This window comes from Petromyzon marinus, chromosome 27, assembly GCF_048934315.1.
Source record: "Petromyzon marinus isolate PM22_M1 ecotype Great Lakes invasive population chromosome 27, UKy_Petmar_22M1.pri1.0, whole genome shotgun sequence".
Taxonomy (NCBI): Eukaryota; Metazoa; Chordata; class Hyperoartia; order Petromyzontiformes; family Petromyzontidae; genus Petromyzon; species Petromyzon marinus.
The window spans coordinates 12,413,008-12,434,771 of NC_133693.1; the positions used below are offsets into that span (position 1 = coordinate 12,413,008).

At 47.5% G+C, this 21,764-nt stretch overlaps 1 protein-coding gene across 4 annotated transcripts in view; it reads left to right on the forward strand.

Moving 5' to 3' along the window:
* The window catches only part of LOC116946465 (CUB and sushi domain-containing protein 3-like), a 692,643-nt gene that overhangs the window by 348,010 nt on the left and 322,869 nt on the right, over positions 1–21,764 (forward strand). For all 4 annotated transcript variants that reach the window (XM_032961364.2, XM_032961362.2, XM_032961363.2 and 1 more), the window contains exons 4-5: positions 2,641–2,835; positions 5,565–5,772. In XM_032961364.2, coding sequence (XP_032817255.2) covers positions 2,641–2,835; positions 5,565–5,772 — 403 coding nt within the window. The remainder of the gene's footprint in view (positions 1–2,640; positions 2,836–5,564; positions 5,773–21,764) is intronic.

Consider the following 21,764-nt stretch of genomic DNA (forward strand, 5'->3'; position numbering starts at 1 on the left):
GTATGCGTGGCTGTGCATGATACACGAAGACAAATAACCCCCCATATCAGGTGCTTATTTGAGGCTGAGTCGACCTAGGGGCGTCCCAAGACCGGTTCAGATAATGGGCACTGGTGCTGGGCCATGAGCGGGAATCGAACTCGGGTTGCCGGGTTCGTAGGGCAGCATACGAACCACTACACTGCATCACACAAAAACAAAGACAAAGATCCCCCGTATAGCCTGAACAGACTCTTGGGGCAAGTGCTGTTCTCAAGCACCTATGAAGGCCGGCACGGCACACGAGGGGGTGGGTGGCCAATACCACGCCCAGCCGCTTTTGTCTCCCCAGTGACGATGTTAACACACCGCACCGGGTACTCATTTGAGGCCGAGTCGACTTAGGGGAGGCCCGGGACCTGTTCCGATAATCGTCACTGGTGTTGGCCATGAGTGGGAATCGAACCCGGATCGCTAGGTTCGTAGTGCAGCGCGCTAACCGCTACTGCACTACCGCATCACGCACACACACAAACACACACGCACGCGCACACACAGACGCACACCTGTGCCCGTGAGTCGTCCCTCGGGCATGGCAGCGTCTTATCTGAATTTATCTCGCACAGGGCTCCTTAACTCGCCATTCGTTTCGGCATGACTCTGTAGAAAACACGCCCCTGAAATGATTTTCCCCTAAACTGATATCTCGGAATGAGTCTCAGAATATCTGAAAAATCTTTAACCTATTTTTAATGTTCACTCATTCCCCAGAATGCTCATGGTTCTGATTCATCCTCTTGCGCAGCAGTCGCAAGAACTCCAAACTCCGTCAAATATTTATGTTTCCGTCACAAATTTTGTGTATATATCACACTTTGTAGTGTCAAAGTATCCACCGCTACCTCTTGCTGCTCATTTGCCTTCTCTTCTGTAACATCTAGGTCATGATCAAATGTACACCTGCAGCCCTGTGTATCCTCGTTTTTGAAACAGATGTACAATGTTTTCTCCAGGTACAATGCAAGCTAAGGGTATTTCAGATAACCAGCCTATTGCCCCTGCAAAACGTAAGCATTATAGTATTTATAATATTGTTTTTTTTAAATTCCAGGACAGTAAACTTACCATTTAAATATACGATCTATTTAAGAAATACTTAAATCCACAATTATAAATATGCCATGGTCCTTCTTAAGCAGGTTAGGTTCACATTGGCACTCCACCCATTGCAAGCTGAATGGCATCAAACCCTTTTGCATGAATGCGGTCGATTCTAATTTTTTTGCCAATATTTTCTCACCTGCAACATTTTTCCAGCAAATTTCACTCAATAACCCTTCATAACTCGTGTCCCGTGGCTCTGTGGAAACCTGGGACATCTGCCCATATTTTACAACTTTTGCAGCCAGCCTATATTTCCTGGGGAATTTGTGATGCGTCCTTGTTTCTCCAATTAATTCCATATGTTTGACTTTATATCCCAAATACCTGATTTCAATTTTACCTGCAGGACGTAGTTTGCATAAGCTTAACTGCAACCTACGTCACTGTAGATTATCACGATTCAAATGAACGTGTTGTGCAGAAAGGCTGCTTCTGACCTTTATTGAAGGATACTGTTCATATGTCTATCACTTCCTGGCAGTTACACTCTTTTCAGACACAAGATTATAAAATCAGTGTCTCCGCAAACTCATGAATCGGGTGCCGAGGTCACCCTTTTCAAATGTATAATTGCATGAATTGCATGCTAAAGAGATATACTTCTTGTTCCCCTGTTGTAAATGCGTGTTGAACTTCTTTCGTATGTATTTTGTATGTATGTTGTATGTATTTTGTATGTATGTATTTTGAGACTTCTTTCGCACCGTACATAGCCAACCGCACTACTCGGAGGTGCGGGGGAAGTACAACAAATTAAACACAAAAAGCGGTTCGCAATCAATGAGTTTTCAGTATAGATGATTTCAAAGTCCATAGCTCTGGTAGCTTCCTAATATCGGGAGGAAGAGCGTTCCAGACGGCCGCAGAACTTTCGCACCGTATGTAGCCAACCGTGATAATCGGAGGTGCAAAATCGGCCCTTGCATATCTGCCCAGAGCATTATATACGTGAAAGAACATCAACTTTATAGAAAGGATATATACGAATGAGCATATCGAAAGAATATAAAAATGTTGGTTAGCGATACTCTTGCCTGCCTCGGGAATGGTGTTGCCGGTGGTCGTGACTCCTGATAACAACTGTGGGGCTGGCATTCACAGTGACGAAGGCGATGGTGATGAATGTCGTAAATCGATACTGTTATCATCATCATCCATCACCTTCATTCTCATCTCTAGTCACCATCATCTTACATCATCATCGAAATTGTCATTCGGCACCGTGTGAATTGCACGCCTCACGACATTTGACGATGGTTCGTGATATTTGAGCAGTGGGGCAAGGACTTGCGGTAGAACCTGGACATTTCTACGCTGGGGAAAATTGCAGAGAAGGGCCCCCCCCCTCCCCCCTACTGAAACTCCGCGACGGTCGCACGCGGTCCCCCCCCCCCCCCCCAGGGAGCGCGATGTTCCTATGCCGCAGTCTAAAACGTCGTCGCCTTACCCCCCACCACCCTCTCTCTCCTCTTCTCTCCCATTCCCCCCGGCCGCCAGTTTTGCAGAGCAGCGCGTGCGGCAACCCGGGCGCTCCGCCGCACGGCACGGTGCACGGCGCCGGCTTCGGCGTGGGCGACGAAATCCGCTACGGCTGCGTGCCGGGCTACGTGCTGGAGGGGCACGCCGTGCTCACGTGCGTCTCCGGCGCCGAGAGCCTCGCCTCCTGGGACTTCCCCGTGCCGCACTGCAAGGGTGAGTTCCCCCTTCCCCCACCCCCCGGGCTCGGCTCTCGCTCGGAGACACTGGCACGCGCCTGCCATCGCGGCCCTCTCCTCCGACGCGCCGTACAGAGCCCCGCAGGGGGGCCGTGCCGAGCCGACCCTGGCGCGGATGAAGAGCCGCCGGGTTGTTCGCGAGTGGCGGTAGCGATGGGTAGGCCGCAGTCAATTGGCATGTCACGTGCGTGGTGGGGTAAATTGTGGGTACTCGCCGCCTCTTTTCAGCCAGCCAAGATAACCCTCTAAAAGGGCCACGCGGGGATTCCCCTCTTGTTGGAGGCGCATCCGCCAGCGGTGGCGTGAGGAAGCAGTTGCAGCCCTGCACCTTTGCCTTTCATACGTATCACCGCTCGGCGGAGAGATGCCGCTCCCGCCCGAACGGGGGTGTCTCGAATGCATTCGCAATGCTGTAACGCGATGCATTTCGGAGCGCAGTCTCCCCACTGACTGTAAGAGAGTTTGTCTGAGAGTTTGTCTGATCACACCATCGGCATGTTGTTGTTGAAGTGGCTTCACATTCTGAGGTGGTGACATCAGTCGGCACGGCTCACGTGATGGCACCGCCGCTCCACCTACAGGCGTTTCGAGTCCGTCATCAATGACAACATTGGCGGCTCGGCTTCCGCAGTTAAAGAACAAAATCTTGCTTCAATTTAATTTATTTATATTCTTGCTTCTTTCGGCAAAGTCACGTAGAAGGGAAACAATAAAATAATAAACATACAAAACAATACAATTCTCACGACGTTTCGACTGCAAAACAAGCAATCATCATCAGGTGTGAAAACCACAACAAGAAAATTTGAAAAAAGTTGCGTTTTTTTTAACGTTAGCATCACGGAGAGCGATTTGACAGTTTGTTTAGATGGACGAGTCCATCAATGTTCGGAAAAGAGGAGTGGGGAGATGAAAAATAATGGATGTGGTCTGAAAGCCACCTTAAGCGTGATCAATCAATTAAGACCTGAAATGGTTAATCAAATCATTCCAATGATTGCTAAGCCAGAATCCATCTTCTTGGTTGAAATTGTCTCTGTGTTTGTATATGTGGATAGCCTCATGAACGAATCTCTCATGGTAGCCAGATGGCTTGCAAAGAACCTCTGTCTTGGAGAAGTCAATCTCATGTGAACCTACTGAATTATAACAGTGATTTGCCACGGCCGAGGTGTTGGTCCTACCGTGGTTCAGGTCTGCTTTGTGTTCACGAATGCGGTCCGAGAGATGTCGTTTGGTTTCTCCAATGTAACTACTACCACAGAGGCAACTTAGTTTGTAGACGCCAGGGTACTGTATGTCCGGAATCACATCTTTTACAGACGGAACTAGATCACGGATTTTATGTAATGTGTTGAATCGGACCTGGATCTTGTGTTCATTCAAGATTTTGGAGATTTTTTTTGTGATCCCCACAATGTAGGGTAAAGTGATGGTTTTGAAAGGCTCCTCAAGAGGGTCCTTCTTCATGGTTGGAGTGATAGCTTTGCGGATTGTGTAGTCGGAATAACTATTAGCCTTAAGAGCTTGGTCTACGTGCTTGAGTTCACTGGCTATGTGTTCCTGGTCGGATATGCATTGGGTTCTATGGTGCAGAGTCTTGATGAGGGAATTCTTCTGGGATGAATGGTGGTGGGAATCCGGTTTCAGGTAAGCATCCGTATGGGTAGCTTTCCTGTAGACAGAGTGGCTCATTGAACCATCAGGTCTCTTTTTTATTAGGACATCCAAAAAGGTAGCTTGCCATCTTTTTCGACTTCCATGGTAAATCTGATGGCTGGGTGTATGGAATTGATGTGGTCGAAGAATTGGTCTAGAGCAGGCCGGCCATGTGGCCAGATGACAAAAGTTTCATCCACGTACCTCTTCCATAAGGTTGGGCGCAGAGTGGCAGTCTGGATGGCGTCAGTCTCAAATATCTCCATGAAAATGTTAGCTATAACCGCATCCATTATTTTTCGTCTCCCCCCTCCTCTTTTCCGAACATAGATGGACTCGTCCATCTGAACAAACTGCCAAATCACTATCCGTGGTGCTAACGTTAAAAAAACGCCACTTTTTTCAAATTTTCTTGTTGTGGTTTTCACACTTGATGATGATTGCTTGTGTTGCAGTCGAAACGTCGTGAGAATTTTATTGTTTTATATTTTTATTATTTTTTTGTTTCCTTTCTACGTGACTTTACCGAAAGAACCAAGAATATGAATCCCTGCAGTCACGAAAGCTTTTAATCAGAATTTAATTGATTTAATTAGTGGGGTATTTCACACAAGATTTACATGCACTAATTATAATGCAAAATCTGATAAGGTGATCAGAACTCATTCAACCACCGGAAAATGTAATCCAAAATGTGGATTGATTCAATTCGCCCTGGATCTCAATGGGGTCTGATTGGATCTGACAGATCCCAGTTGTAAAAAAAAAAACAATTAGTCCTCCCTAAATTAAAGTATCAGCGGCAATAATGAATCACATGTACAATTCCCAGAATGCTGATTTTTTTTTTAAATAACAAAAGATTAAGCAAAGTAAAACATGAGAATGATGAGCATTTTTCATCCGTTTTGCAGTCTGCATTTTGGCAACGATGAGCTGCCTTATCCGACGCAACGCGTCTGCAGAGTTACATTACCACGCCGCGGTAAATCCACCGGGGCTCAATGGCTATCGGGCCCCCTCCGCCTCTGTCTCACCTCCCACCAGCCGAGGGGGCCTGCGGGGGAACGCCGCACGGCCCCAGCGGCACCATCAGCAGCCCGGGCTTCCCCAACGAGTACGACAACAAAGCGTCGTGCACGTGGCTCGTGCTGGGCGTGCCGGGCGACACCGTGTCGCTCGTCTTCACCGACTTCCAGCTCGAGGCCGGCTACGACTTCCTGGAGGTGTCCGGCGCGGAGCTCCCCTCCGTGTGGTGAGCGCGGTGACGGAGTCCAGGGTGGGGGGGGCGCTGGTTATCCACGTAGCCGGCCAACCGGCCGGCCTACGAAGGTGCTTGCACCGGTGGTGGCCGTGAGCGGGAATCGGACTCGGGTCGCCGGGTTCACAGCGCAGCTCCGCTGACGGCGCTCGCCCCAACGGTCTGTTAAGGCCATATGGGAGATCTTTGTATTTGGTTGCGAAAGCCGGCACGGTACAGGAGGGGGTGGGTGGCCAGCACCACGCCCGACCGCCGTTGTCTCCCGAGCGACGGTGTTTACTGCACACCGCTCCATGTACTCATTTGAGGCTGAGTCGACCTAGGGAAGGGCCAGGACCGGTTCAGATCATCGTCACCGGTGGTGGCCGTGAGGGGGAATCGAACTCGTGTCGCCAGGTTTGTAGCGCAGCTCCGCTGACAGCACTCGCCCCAACAGTCTGCAAAGGCTGTATTGGGGGGGATCTTCGTCTTTAGTTATCCACGTGCGGCCACTGTTCGCGTGTTCCGTCGTAATAAGGAAAAACAAATCAATGTCGCCGCAAGTGCTGATTATGACCGGGAGCAGCGAGGTGAGCCCGTGCCTAAAGGGCGTGATGTATCGCACGCCCTGTGAGCGAGGCTCTCCCAACCCTGTAATCCCCGCTCGCGCTCTCTGCAAAGGCATCCGAATCGGGTCTGCTCCGGCAGATATTCCCCCGTCAATTAGTCACCCGGTGCCATTTTCGTAGCCGCGCGTGACCGTGCATTTCAAATAGGTCGCCAGACCACACTGGCACAGCGTTAGATTGAAAGTCACAAGGTTGGAATTTAAACTCCTGGTCAGGGTCAACTTGGTCTACCCTCACGAGCAGCAACATCATCATTATCTACTCATTGCAGATCAAACCGGCCTCTGACATAGCAATATTGCCATTTGTATACGTCTTCGGGGCTACCATTGGATGCGATGACTAACAATGTTTTATTTTATGCTTGAGAAACACTGATTTAAAGGAAGACAGCTGGAAATACAAACAGCTCTTATTACATGGACACATGCCCTGGCTGTGTGAATGGGGCCGTCCAACGTGAGTGAGTGAAGCCTCAGTAAAGGTTGAAAAAAAAAAACGATGTTCAAAATCTCAGCCAGGAGCAACTTGCGGTGGTGATGTCACCGGGACTTCACTGTCTCGCTGTGAATAAAACCTCCGCAGCCATCGCACTCAGAACGCTACACCTTTGTTCCTCATTCACTGTGAATCAAGCTCGTGCTCTGCCCACCCGTGGCACGCAGCGACCACAAGAGACGATAATTTCGCGGGTTCTCATCTACCCTTTAGTCGTCAACTCTGAAAGCGATGACCTCTGATTTGTAAAGATAAAAACTCGGCTGTCCGTGTCATGATCGAAATACCACAAGGTGGACATGCGGTTATTTCCCCTCCTTTGGCAGCACGGAAACTAAATTATCTCACTGCCTGTGAACTGCACACATATATGTACGTACGTATGTTGAACTTCTTTCGCACCAACCATAGCCGACCGCGCTAATCAGAGGTGCGGGGGGAAGGACAACAAACTCAAACGCAAGAATCTCACGTTCTTATGACATTGTTCCGTTCAGCATACGTTCAACATACACGTATGTATGTTGAACGTATGTATGTTGAACTCATTTTTCACCATACGTAGCCAACCGTGCTCCACTTATTCTGGATACAGAGGCATAATGCTTCCTCAAATCTGCCATTCCCCATTACACTCCATGCTGTATCACCATTACCAGTTACATGCGTTACGATTTCCTCCCATTATCTTCATGTATAAAACCTCGCTGCTCAATTACATCGCATAGCGCATATTCTAAATCTCCATTATGAAAATATTAGGAGCAGCAGCAGCAGCAATGTAACACGTTGCTAAAATTTCACATTTATGTTTAATAATGAATATTATGCTTAAAATTAAAGTACTATATACGACTTATTTTTTATTGTGTTAAGTCTGAGGCATATTTTGTATTATTTCTGACTGCAGTTAACCACGGTCGGGCGTCGGCTCTGTTTGTCTAAAATCCGGGGAGAGGGCAGAACAATCTCTGCCGTGAGTCTGACACAAGATGGATAGAGCCCTCGGGAGAACTTGTTGAACTTCTTTCGCACCGTAAGTAGCCAACCGCGCTAATCGGCGGTGCGGTGGAAGGACAACAAACTAAACACAAGAAGCAGTTCTCAAGAAATGTGTTTTCAGTGTAGATTTAAAAGCGCGTAGCTCCAGTGGCTTCCTAATATCGGAAGGAAGAGCGCGTTCCAGACCGCCGCAGAAGCGCATCTGCAAGCGCCACGCGATGCGGTGACCACCGTCTTTGCTCGATGGTCAGCCAAAAGCCGCTGCTGCTGCTGCTGCTGCTGCGAGGATGACCGGAGTTTGCGCGATGGTTGATGCTCCTTGACGAGATCAGCGAGGTAAATAAAAACGTGTGCCGCTACTCGGAACGCACCCTTGAGAAACTTGTCGCACGCCACGTGACGTAGTGCGGCTTGCAATGTGCCACATCTCTTCTGCAGGCGAACGCGTGGCGGAAAGTGTTGCGGAATCCGCGCACGTGCGTTGTTTTTCTTCCTCGGCGGTGGCGAGAGGGATCGATCCTGTCGGTTGACACAGCGGGCGATCGGTCCCCCGTTAATTTCTGCGGGGAGATACAAACGTGCGCTGTCCGCGCTACAGGGGGTTGCTGAACGCTCATTAGCGAGACGAGTCCGACATGAACACTGCCTATAAATAACTGTTAAATTAACTCGTCACCACTTGGCGGTCACGCAGTTAACGGTTCTAAGGCATCATGATTTGGAGTTAGTTACTTGACAAATATTCACAAGAGAATTTTTTTGTTTCTTTTGATGTAAGGAAACATGTAAATGTGTTTCATTAGTGGGGTTTTTTTATAGTGTGTCGTTTATTATGGCTGCTCTTACCAACATCTGGTGTGGCAAATTCAGTTTTGGCACGAAATTATATTGATCGTCTTATTCATTCGTCATTCCTTTTTCATTACGCCTACCAATGTATGCCCTCTTTAGAAATAATCAACTCATTTACCCTGCATCATCAGCAGCCATGTTGTATCCACTGCTGGATGAAGGCCTCTCGGCCACCTTCCATGGTCTTAACTTGACACACAGGTAGCCAATATCTTAATTCATCATTTATTTTTGGGCTAGGCCACAATAATCTTACGAAAACTGTGACGATTCGAGCCGTGGCCCTTCTCATAACACATCTGTATAAAAAAAAAAACATATTTTAAGACCACAGTGTTGTTGACGAGTGTGTTGAGTTTCTTTATCTATTTTAATTGTGCTTGTGCACTACTGCCAACACAGCAGAAGCAGTACCAGATCATTTAATTACCAAATATGTGTCGGAAAACCCTCCGCTACCCGACAGCCTGGCCAGATGAATTGTCACGTGCTGTGCAAGTGTTCAACAATGTAGCGGTCGCGTGTCCACTCACCGGCGAGTTAAAGAGCAATTCTCACAACGAAATTGGGCAATAGGCATGACTCTTCATTTGGAATTTTACCAAATGTATAAGCCTAACATTGCTGTTATATGCACTGTGAGGTTCCTACTTCAACCAATCAGACATAATTTTCAGCCTCACTTTCCAAAGTTTTCAACAATTCAGAATATTTAAGATACGTGATACTTAAAAAAATGTTGTCAAAAGATGCTGCACTAGGATTATTGCATGCCAATGCAGAATGGTTCCGTACATCTGCAAATGAGTGCAGTCACTGTGTGGATTCGATGTCTCATATTTCACCAGGTGAGAGGCCAATCTCCAGTGAGGACTGGCGATTTTGCTTACATTTTGATTTATATTCCGTGAACTTTAGTGGCAGATTTGTTTAACTTTTCAGTGGCCATTCTACGAACTGCGGATGCTGCCGTAGTGCGATGGAGAACCCACTGGATGTGCGATGTAGAGGTCACCGTCTATGAATAAAGAGCTTTATAGCTCATCGGATTCCTCCAGTGTTCATAAAGATTCTGATTCTCAAATCTCGTGCTGTGGCAGTTGAAACAATGGGACTCGTTTCTTAAATCCCTCCACCTCTGCCCACCCAGAAGTATAAATCGTTTCACCACAGTCAGTCGATCAGCTGGTGGCATGTGGTGGGTGCAGAGCATGGGTACTCTGACCTATTCCAAGACGTTTTGCCCAATAGGAAGAGTAGGCCCAATACCTTGTCCAGAGGGGCTCTATAGAGCTCCCTCAAGTGAACGACCTTAAGCCAGCAGTGGAGTGAGCAAGCAATTGGAGGGCTGCACGCTTACCAATGCAGTATACTCCTTCTTGCAAATGGTGTAATATTAAAGTTAAGTTTACAACAGATGGCACAATTATGTGATCCACTTCCAATGCAGAGAACATTCCAGAATCACAATCAGAATCTCTATTTAAACTTCAGTAATCCCGTGAGCTATGAAACTCTTTTTCACAGATGTCCAGGGGCACGGTCAGACAGTTACAACAACAATTAACAATTCCACGTGATCCACAATTGTGCAGTGGTATCTCTGTACGAGGCTACCTCAACCATAATGCCACTGCGATAACAGATTGCCTCTCGTGACTGAACACGCTGTAATTAAAAACTAACGGTGGCCAATGCCAAAAGAATGGCTTTCCAGACCGTGTTGCAGTTATTTATCTTTGTGCACACAGCACGCCCCCTTATGCAATTGCAACCTTTGGTGCTTTTTTTGTTTTAAAGATTAAATGACATCTCAGCAGAGGTCGAGACCATTGCTGACATCCATACGGAATTGCTCATCGGCATAGCGGTGAGGAAACGTTTACGAGTTGAGCTCAATGCAGTTAAACCCAAGCAGACGTGGCTATTACCACTCTTCACGTCACAGTCGCCTGCGTTGGTCATTCAGAACAAGTGCCTCAAATGAAACGAAAATTGACGTAACCACCAGAAGACTTTAATTGTGTGACGTCTGTCTTTAAGACGGCGTAATACAGTTGCACATCATTTATTTTCTGGACTCACACGGGACACTTTGTTAAAATGGTGATCCCAGCGTTGGTGAAGATGGTTGTGGAATTCCGCTTGTTTCACGTCACGGTCAATCAGCTCATCTCAAACACTAAAATGCGGCAAACACAAATGACTCAAATTATAAATTCACTAAAAGGTCAAGGTGCAGCCCTGCAATTGGTCGCTCACACAACTGCTGGTGGAAGAGCTTCCACTACAGGGGCGCCGCGGTGGAAATATGTTAACTTTAAAGGAGGTCATGGGTTCGATCCCGACCTTGACGCCTGCTGTATATTTGGAGTTTGCATGCCTCTCTCTCCCTGTGGTCGCGTGGATTTTTCCCTCCACGTCTAGAATCAACGTGCGTTGAGAGTATTTCGCTGCTGTAATTTTCATCATGCTAAGCCACTTCATTGAGCTTCCATTTGTGGCCAGGTCGCGTCTCAAAAATATATATGTAGCTCAGTGGGCCTTACCTGGTAAAATAAAACATAGTTTGGTTTTAGTTTTTGGGAGCTCTCAAGAGAGCCCCTCTGGAGGAGATATTTGCCCTACTCATCCACACTGGCCAGTCATGTTGAAAGGGGTACCCACACTTTTACCCACCGATACTGCTACCAGGTACACAGAGGTGTTGGGTGGGGGGGGGTGGGAGATTTTATCAACTTTAACCGTAGCTTCAGCTGAAAATTGAGTTATGCAAACTAAATTGAGTGATGTCTTATAGTTGGAAAAACAATGTTGAAATTCTATATTGAGTTTCTTTGCACAAGACGCGGGACTGTAAACAGTAAATGCTCCGCGTGGCTACGTGTTTGCGGCACGCGTGTGACTCGAAGCGTATGTTGTGCATGATGTTATCACGACGTAGCCCTTTGCCTTCCGTATAAAGCACCCATTTTTCATCTGGCAGAGTAATTTAAAAAGGATGATTTTCGCTCCCGTGAGAGCTATGTACTCGAGGAGAATCATATTAAAATGTGGTACAATATCTCACAGAGGCCAGCTACCCAGAAGGCTGGCTTACGAAATAGAAATTCGAAGATTAAGGAATGTAAAATACGCGCATTAAAAACAGACTCCTTAAAGCACGATAAGCTGCATCTTTGCGGATATTGTTAAACGACAACTCCCGTGCGTTAAGCCAAGGTGTTCGACTAATGTGAAAACATACTATAAATCGGATAACAAAGTACACTGATTTGGTGCATCCAAGAGGATGGTGCGCGTGATAGATAAGGCACGACATTAAATGATCCTGCACAGGCAGGACATCTCAGCAGCTAATTTCTCCCAAGTGTGCAGTTTGCGGTCTTGTGAAGGTTACGAATTAAAAGTATTAAGCCTCTGATTACCCAAGGTTTAAAAAAAAAAAAGAATTAAATTCTGTCACACAATCCGATCACTTGATCACCTTTGTGATTACTTTATGAAATGTTAAAGGTGCAGCCTGGAATTCTTTTCTCATTCCACTGCTGCCAGAAAGGTGTCCCACGATAGGGGCACGTAGGGAAGCACCTCCGGAGAGGCATTCTGCCTACTCTTTCACACTGGCCTGACGAGATGGCTTTTGCTCTTCCCCCACCCTTCGCTCCGTGGCAGCTACCGAGAGCTCGGTCGCCTTGTGGACCGCGGTCTGCGTGGCGCATTTATCAGACCTTGACTTCGCTAATGATTCTCTGATGTCCGCGGGGTCTCTGGACTTCCTTGCGAGGCCCTGGATGTGGAGATGAAGACGTTACGATTGCAGCTCTCCTGGCTTCAAAGTAAAACCCCGGCTTCTCTTGACTCTTTGACTCTTAGGATCGGGGTTTGGAGTCTGCCTGTGTGTGGTGGGAACGTTGATGTATTGGATGGTTTCACTCTACATTCGCGTTATCCAGAGCAACGGGGTTCCGAATGCAACGTGTAAAGGTGACCGGGACTGGCCTACGGGGCGAATGGATTGGCTAGAACAGTGTTTGGCATGTCCGTAGCAGTAGCATGAAGCTCCATGCTTGCGAGGTTCTTGTGTGTCCCGTCTTCCTCTTGCGAAATTTCCAGGAGGAACCCTCGGGGTTGGTGCTGGAGGGTGGATGCTGCACCGTGCTGTCTCAGCCAATGCCCCTACATATGATCTTGCTGCTTGTAATTCATGATGTACATGTGCTGTGTGTATGTTGAACTCCTTTCGCACCTGACATAACCAACCGTGCTAATCGGAGGTGTGGGAGAAGGACAACAAACTAACCAAGAAAAATAACTATAAAAAAGTGAGTTTTCAATCTAGAATTAAAAGTGCATAGCTCCAGTGGCTTCCTAATATCGGAAGGAAGAGCGTTCCAGACGACCATAGAAGTGAATCTGAAAGCGTGCGATGTAGTGAGAAAGCACACGGTGCGTATACTGCTTAGAAAGTGCTGCATTTAAAAAAAACTACAGGGAGAGCCTATTGTTCACCCATCATTTTGCTGTGAACATTAACCAAATACTTTTTCTGTCCATTGCCCTCAAAGCAGCACATTCAGAATTGTACCACAAATTAAGGTTTGTGCTTTACTCAATTTATTTTTTTACAAACTCCTAACATGTGAGAGAGATTGACTAGATTGTGTCACTGAAATCCAGAACTGATTTGTTGGCTACAAATGAACAACCTGATTGTTAATCGAAGTGAAGGATTTATAATTTGGTAATTATGACATTCTATACTCCATGGAAATGTCTACAAGTAAACTATCCATACGGGGGAAACAATTTTCTGTCAACCTTTCCGAACAAATGCGATGAAGTCATTTCACATTCTACACAGCAGCGATTACGAAGCGCATAATTATAAAATGCCTGCAGGGACACTTTTGTCCATTGCCATATCTCCGTGAAATCGGCGTATACAGGTCACAGGGCAAGCTGTCAATAATACGCCGTGTCGACGTCGGCGGGGCTAGACCTCACGGGGCGTATCGTAGACAAGGACAGATGCGTTAAACCTTTTCCTAGCGCTGCAGAGAGGATTCTTCATTGCTCTCAGATCAGCATGTTTGTTTTCTGTTCATCTACAAATAACCCCATGCAATAAGACCGCTATTGTCACACTCGCACGCACGCCACGCCCCCCCCCCCCCCAAATTGTGCTTCTACAAAGTCCGTCGGATCCTTTCCCCCTGTGAGGAGGAAATGCCCTCCACATTGACCACGCACGTCTGGTGACTTAAAACAACGATGAGCAGCAATGCAGTTGTTCGGGCACGGGTGGTTTTGACATTGCGCTCAAGGCTGCGACATGGTCGTATACGACACGGTGCACGTCTTGGTGTGTTGCCGAGATTTTATGCAAATTGAAACAAAATTCTCTTCTCCAAACGTGCAAACGGGCGACGAGTCCAGCGTCGGACAAAGACGACGGCGGTTTCCGCATCGCGCGGCGCTTTCAGATGCGCTTCTGCGGCCGTCTGGAACGCTCTTCCTTCCGATATTAGGAAGCCACTGGGCGCTTTGCACTATTACTTCATCCACGTTGAAAACTAATTTCTTCGGAACTGCTCTTTGTGTTTAGTTTGTTGTCCTTTCCCCCCGCACCGCCGATTTGCGCGGTTGGCTACGCGCGGTGCGAAAGAAGTTCATCGTGCGTTATAAATACTGCCAAGTTGCGGCGGTGGAATAATTGGGACATTGCAATGGCCACTTTATTGTCGGCGTGCTTTAACTTTTCTCTGTGGGAGATTACAGAGAGGCAACGCGCAGCCGGTGTGAGGGGGTAAGCAAAGTGACCCACGCACCTTCTCCCCGTTACATGCCTTTACTTAGTTTTGTACGAGTCTTTTTTATGAGTCTTCAAAGCAAGATTTGTTCCTAACGTCTTTTTCTCGCGAGGTGTTTAAAAAAAACGTTAAAAGTTTTTTTTTTGCCAAATCATGGTAATAACTTATTTTTTCTCTAACAAAAAAATCCCTTCTAAAGTTGGGTTTTAATTTAGGCGTTTTAATCACCACGAAGGTTGAAAATGCTTACCCTGCTATATATTCAGCTGGCAATGATGGAATATTGTTTAACCTTACTGCTATTGTATAGCTCAAACACTCAGCACCAATCAATTGCAATTACTTGCAGTTACTGGGAAAGGCTGCATATGTAAACCATTAGGATAATTACAATCATGTTAAATAGGCTTAAACACAAGATCTGACTTTTTTCACAATACATTTTAAATGTATGTATGAACGTGACGAAAGGAAACACATTTTCAATTTACGATAATGCAGTTTCAGAATTAAACATCGCTGCCACCACTACCGTTCTAATTAACGGCACGCACTGCTTTGTAAACAAAACAAAACTAGCGATTGCCTTCAACACCAATAATCGCAATTTGCCACTAAGTGGCGGTGGCATCACCACGGCGCTTGGGCCAGGCTAGGTGCACTTTAAGGCCATCACGTGAAGTGTCGAACGCCCGCTGGCAGGAGGTCACGTGGCAGACCCCGAGGTGCCATGGGTAGACTGACTGAAATTACTGGCTGATGCGCCACCTGTGCCCCCCTACTGTGCAAGCACACATACCCACAGCCATCAGAACACAATTGTAAGATGATTTTCAACAAACAGTGGCTCTTACAGGTTATACCATCTGACCAAATTACCCACAATTATCCCAGCCTCATCAGACCTCAGAAGTTTTGAGCCGAGCTTGTGTTTGAATGGGTGATCACCATGCATACAACTGGAGGTTTAGAATGCTGCGGGGATATGTTATCAGCAGAGGGCAGTGCAGCAAATCCAATGATTGTACTCGAGTATGCTTCGACGTCTGTGCTTCCCACCTTCACCGACCTGCAATGACCAGCATGGTGAAGTATGGTCAAATAACCCCCATTAACAGCACGATGCGGAGAGGCCCTCATCCAGCAGTGGGCTGCAGAGGTAACACAATGGGAGGTTGAATGTTCGCGTTTAGATAGATACAGGGCGACAACAAATGACAGGCGAGTGCCTTTTCACATATCTGCACCTAAGCGTCACCCGCACACCCACGCACCCCCCCCCCCCCCGTTCCACGTCCACCCAACAGCGGCTCGGCGCTATTCACCTCTCATCTTGAATCACCCCCCCCCCCCATACTCCAGCCGCCGTCCATAGCCGCCCGGGACCAGACAGCAAGCAGCTCGCTACGTTCCCTGACAGAAATAGTGGTGGCAAATACATTCGAGTGTTCGCCTTTAATGTGGTCCCCTCGACAATGCAGTGCGGGGCGGTGGAACGTCGCACTTTTCCGTGGCCCGCCTGACCGATTTACCACCCCACACCCAGCGCAAGTATCTGTGCACGTTTAGAGCAGTCGTGCCCTAATAGATACTCGCACGTCCGCGTATAGCTCAGCCCCCGGTGAGTCAGGTGTGCGCCGTTTTACTTGACTTTTTTTGTGTTCCATTCCACGATACGGTGCCGTTATCGTGAATGTAAAGAGATGGTCCACTGTTGTGCGCAAAATATAATCTCTGTACAAAGTTGCCCCACGATAGGCAGTTGTTCATGGCAAAGGAACTGTGGGATTGATCGTAACAAATTGCGCTCGTGTCCGGCACCCTGCATGTGCGGCGATGACCCGGCGCGCTGTTTTACTTCTCACCACGTCTAAACAGTGTCACGAAAGTGCGCCTTGACGATTATCTCACCTCATTTGAGATGGGAATCAAACGTTTAGGTCCACTTGACGTTTGTGTTCGTAAACGACGTTCAGTTTAAAGGGCGTGTTCTAAGTGACGTCTGCACGTGGATACAATTATGTCCACAACAGAGGTTTTTGGGTTAGATGGCGTTCATATAAATGTGTCGTAAAACCCGCGGCCACCCGACAGCTAATGAGTAAGGTTTGTCACGAAAACAGAACATGCCAATTTGTTACTAGTACAGCTCACCGTGACAAACCTTACTAATTGGCTGTGTCAGATGGTGGCGGGTTTAACGACACATTTATATTTACGCGATCTAACCCAAAAACCTATTATGGATAATATTGGTCGCGAAATGCCCTGTTACCACTAGGTGGTAAACTACAAATCTGTAATCATCATCTCATTCTCTGCCATTCGCGAGTCGTGCGCAATTGTCGTACGATGTTATGACCATACCGTTGAAAGTAATGATATAACAGAATCTAGCAGCCCCGTGACTAAATCCCTGCTCCGCTTGGATTTCTTTTTTTCTGTCCGATCGAGTTATGACGCGGCTCGTGCAGCCGCGTGCGGCGATTTTGTGGCATCCCAATACGGAGGGGGGGGTGGCGAGCAGAGCCACCCGCGTCTCTCGCGAGGTCACCCGGGGCAGCGTGCGCCGGCTGTCCGCGCGCTCGCGTCGACGTGTGAACGCGTGAACGTGTCCTCGTGAACGCGTGAACGTGTCCTCGTGAACGCGTGAACGTGTCCTCGTGAACGCGTGAACGTGTCCTCGTGAACGCGTGAACGTGTCCTCGTGAACGCGTGAACGTGTCCTCGTGAACGCGTGAACGTGTCCTCGTGAACGCGTGAACGTGTCCTCGTGAACGCGTGAACGTGTCCTCGTGAACGTGTCAACGTGTCCTCGTGAACGCGTGAACGTGTCCTCGTGAACGCGTGAACGTGTCCTCGTGAACGTGTCCTCGTGAACGCGTGAACGTGTCCTCGTGAACGTGTGAACGTGTCCTCGTGAACGCGTGAACGTGTCCTCGTGAACGCGTGAACGTGTCCTCGTGAACGCGTGAACGTGTCCTCGTGAACGTGTCAACGTGTCCTCGTGAACGTGTGAACGTGTCCTCGTGAACGTGTCCTCGTGAACGTGTGAACGTGTCCTCGTGAACGCGTGAACGTGTCCTCGTGAACGCGTGAACGTGAACGTATGCTCGCATGCTCGCCAACGCGTCCTCGTGCACGTGTGCACGTGAGCGCCGTGCCTTGAGCAATCCCCATCTCAACTCAGACTCAAGCCCTCTGGTCTTAATAGTTTTGCTTCTGAAAATCATAATAATTCCTCAAATGCAACGCTTTCTTCTCATAGTTTGGAGAATATGTATTTTTGTTGTTATTGTTGTTGTTTAGACACGAGCAGCCCGCACGTCCTTTGAACGTGACCGTCCTTCCGTAACTCACCCCCAGACTTGAAGTCCTTCCTGCCAGCAAGCTAGCCCAGCACATGTACTTATAAAGTATGCTATGTCCAATATGTAAATGTCTGAACGGTGAGGAGCGCAGTTGTCCCATGTCGGGATCCCACGACCGTGGTGAGCGTGCATGCACGCCTGCATCCATCCCTACTGCCACCAGTCTTTGGTTGCTCTTGGGAAACAGAAGCGCGTAAAAAAAATGGTCGTGTTGTGCCACTCTTTTTTGTTCCGCTGAAAAAAGTGCCAGAATGGCGAGCCACCATCGCTGGATTTGCGAGAAACGCACTCGGACTGCGCGCGCGCGCACTACAGTGCAGTGCAGATAAGCAGGAGTCGTACAACGCGGTGTGGTCGTGTCAGCTGATGCCTGCCAAGAGTGTCGATTGGATGTTTGGCACCGAGAGCGCAGCGAGGTGTACCGCCAGAGGGGTTGAAACAACGCTCGCACCCAGCTCGCGCGACGAGGTAAAAGGCCTCTCGCGGGGTCTAACGCGACAAGAGATTAAAAAAACACGAGGCCCCCGTGTGTGTCAGTCGCGTTCAACCTGCAGCGTGGACTTGACAGGTGCGTTGTGAAACACGGTGAGCTGTGGAAAAGGTGCAGCGCTGCGAGTGTTCGCTTACAATCGCTGCTGGCAGAAGGATCTCCGCCAAGGGGTAGCTCTAGAGAGCCACACTACAAGAGGGCATTTGGCCTCCTCTTCTTCCATGCTGGCCATATGTCTTGGAAGAGGTGGAAGTTTGCCGCACTTGAAATTGTCCATTTTTATTCGATATGCAACAATGTGTGATTATAATGGCAACATCCAGTTTCAATTGTTATCGCGAAGTAGGTTTTGTAACTGCGAAAATACCCGTCATCAGAATATTCAAAATCATGCAGTTTGACATTTTTGCGAGCTTAGTTCTGTTTTAAATGTTCAGTCATATGAATATACAGCTGATTTTAATAATGTATCTAAATCCCTGAAATTATGCTGGCCATGATGGTATCTCACAATTTTACTTGGAGGTAGCATAAAGCTCCGTTATAATCTCAGCGTGGCATTCTGTATATCAGTTCTCATCGTGCCTAATGATTGGAAATGTCAATGTGTATGTCCCTTTCTCAAATATGATGTAAATTATCCAATATTTATGGGAAAAACCATATGTACACAGAACCCCATTCTGTCTGTGCACATATAAAGCAAGATATGGTTTAATCCATCAGCCTATTGGCTTTGTCGACTAATATATGAAGCAAGCAAAGTCGTATGATTGCGGAGCATATACAAGCTGGGTTTGAAAAATAACTGCGATATAAAACGTGGTAAAATCCAGCTTGTTATCATATTGCAGGGAAATCGAATTTTAAATGCCAGGAAAGCTGATTTTACGTCTCACCTGATGTCAATAAGAGGGGACAGGTGTTGATATGCAGCGAGGCTTTCCGGTGTAAATAATTTGTCATTATCTTTTCTTATTAAAATATTCATTAATTGAGGTGGTGATGTTATAAATCCCTGAACAGCAAATTATTGAATAACCTCTGTTCATCCTTTCCAGTAAAGGACTCAAGACATATAATCCACAAGTTACATGTTCCTGATTTTTTATGATTCCTAAACATTTTGAAACTCAAACCTTGGGTATGAAATCTATTGAAAGAACCAAATCTTTTCATTTAACATTCATCGAAAAACTGCGACTTCTCTTAAGTTATTTCGAGACGAATCTGGCATCACGTGGCATCAGGGGACGTCACGACTGTTACCTTGAAAACATTCTTACGTGGTACACAACGCGAATGATCCGAAAATCAGGAGAAAAAACGGAACTGCAACCGCCCTTAAAAATGTACCAACAATCCATTATAAATAATTTACAATTTTTACTCCAAACACGGGCAATTTCTTCCTGTTTCGTATGCATCAGAGAACTCAGCTCTGTTCGGCCTGAAAATATTTCTACTCCTGTGGGGCATTCTACACAAAAAATGTGGCAAAGGATGCACATGTTTGTGTCGTTTCCTCCTGTAATATTCTCTGTGTTGTTGGTGTTTGTTATCATCCCTCCAGCAAATCATTCGCTCCCTATTGGATCGTGATTGTTAAAGGTTTCATCAGCACCAGCAGCAGCCATGATTGATCTACTGCTGGATGAAGGCCTCCTCGAGGCCTCAGTCCATTTAGTATCTGAACACAGCTGATTTCATCGCTTTGTCCCCATGGCGGACGTGATCTCTGGCTCCTTTCCGTCCTTTTGGTGTCATCCCCTTGTTTGTTTTCAACCAATGGGCCGACAGTATGACGTCCCTAATCACATTGTGTTTCGTTTCCTGAAAGGTGTGTTAATGAGCTGCGCTAATGAGCGCATACACCTGCCAACTCAGATCACTAAGCTTTTTTGAAAGATAGAGAGCGGCGATTGTGTTCCTTAGCCGCCAGCTTATATATCTGCTGTATTAATGGTGAAGAGATAAATACTCCAGGGATGTTTTTTTTCTTCTTCAATAGTGCATTGCGCGTGAGACGCATGGCTTCATGCGTCTCACGCGCTCACACCCAGCGGACCCGTCGCTGTGGCTGGGTAAGCAGCTTCATTGCGCAGCCGCTGTGCTGCCGCTGCCACCAATCCCCCCCCATCTGCCTCCACCATCATGTGACATTATGTCAATAGCCTGTAAAGGCGACACAGGAATAGCTTGCCTTTCACGTGTTTGTACGTGTGTGTGTGTTTGCTAAGTTGGTGGGGAGCGGTGGTGTAGCGGTGAGCGTGCTGCGTTACGAACCCAGCAACCCGGGTTCGATTCCCACTCACGGCGAACACCAGTGACGATTATCTGAACCGGTCCTGGGCCTCCCCTAGGTCGACTCAGCCTCAAATGAGTACCTGGCGCAGTGTGTAAACATCGCCACTGGGGAGACAAAGGCGGTCGGGCGTTGTGCTGGCCACCCACCCCCTCATGCACTCTTCCGGCCTTCATAGGTGCGAATCACTAACAGTACTTGACTCAACAATCTGTTAAGGCTATACTGGGGACCTTTGACTTGGTTTATGCTAAGTTGACAGAGTGCAAAGAGAGCGCATAGGGTGATTAATCTGCCAGTCATCACAGTTAGTCATTAACACCTGGGCCTCTCCGTGACCTCTTACCAACGAGCCTGAATTTTAAAACAAAAAGGAAATCTACGAGTCAGGATTCCAGGCCAGAAATATAAGTGGCTTTAGCAATGCTTGGTGGCACGGACGCCGTTGATGTGGGACCCAATCGTAACACATTTAGAGCCTCGCATTCGTATGGCACCAATCTGGATCAAGACCTCACCAGCGTTCTTCCCACCCATTCACTCTGCCTAATTCCCCTTGCAATCCCCGCTCTAATCTCTCAGCCTCATACTATTTCCCCTTTGATGCACGTGCCACGTTTCCCCTTTGATGCACGTGCCACGTTTCCCCCTTGATGCACGTGCCACGTTTCCCCACAGCCCTACACCCCCTCCGCTCCATACATCTGCCCCTGGCTCTTGTTCACCTGAAATGACCCTTTCATTTTCTTACCTACGGTAGTAGTCGTAGTAATAATAGTGAGAGTACTGCTGCTGGCCAGATTGATCCCCGGTGATCAGTGTCGTGAAACTTGCAATGCCCCCGAACGCTAGGAGCTCATCGGAGACATCAGCGAATACTCTAAGGTACAGTATTAGCAATTAATTGAACGACACCCACAACTAATCAGTGGCAGGAGCAACGAATTGAAGACACGATCAACTAATAATCGAGTACACTAACCCATTGACGACACTTAGCAACGAATCGAAGACAATCCAATGTAATGTAATAGAGCTCCTTAATCA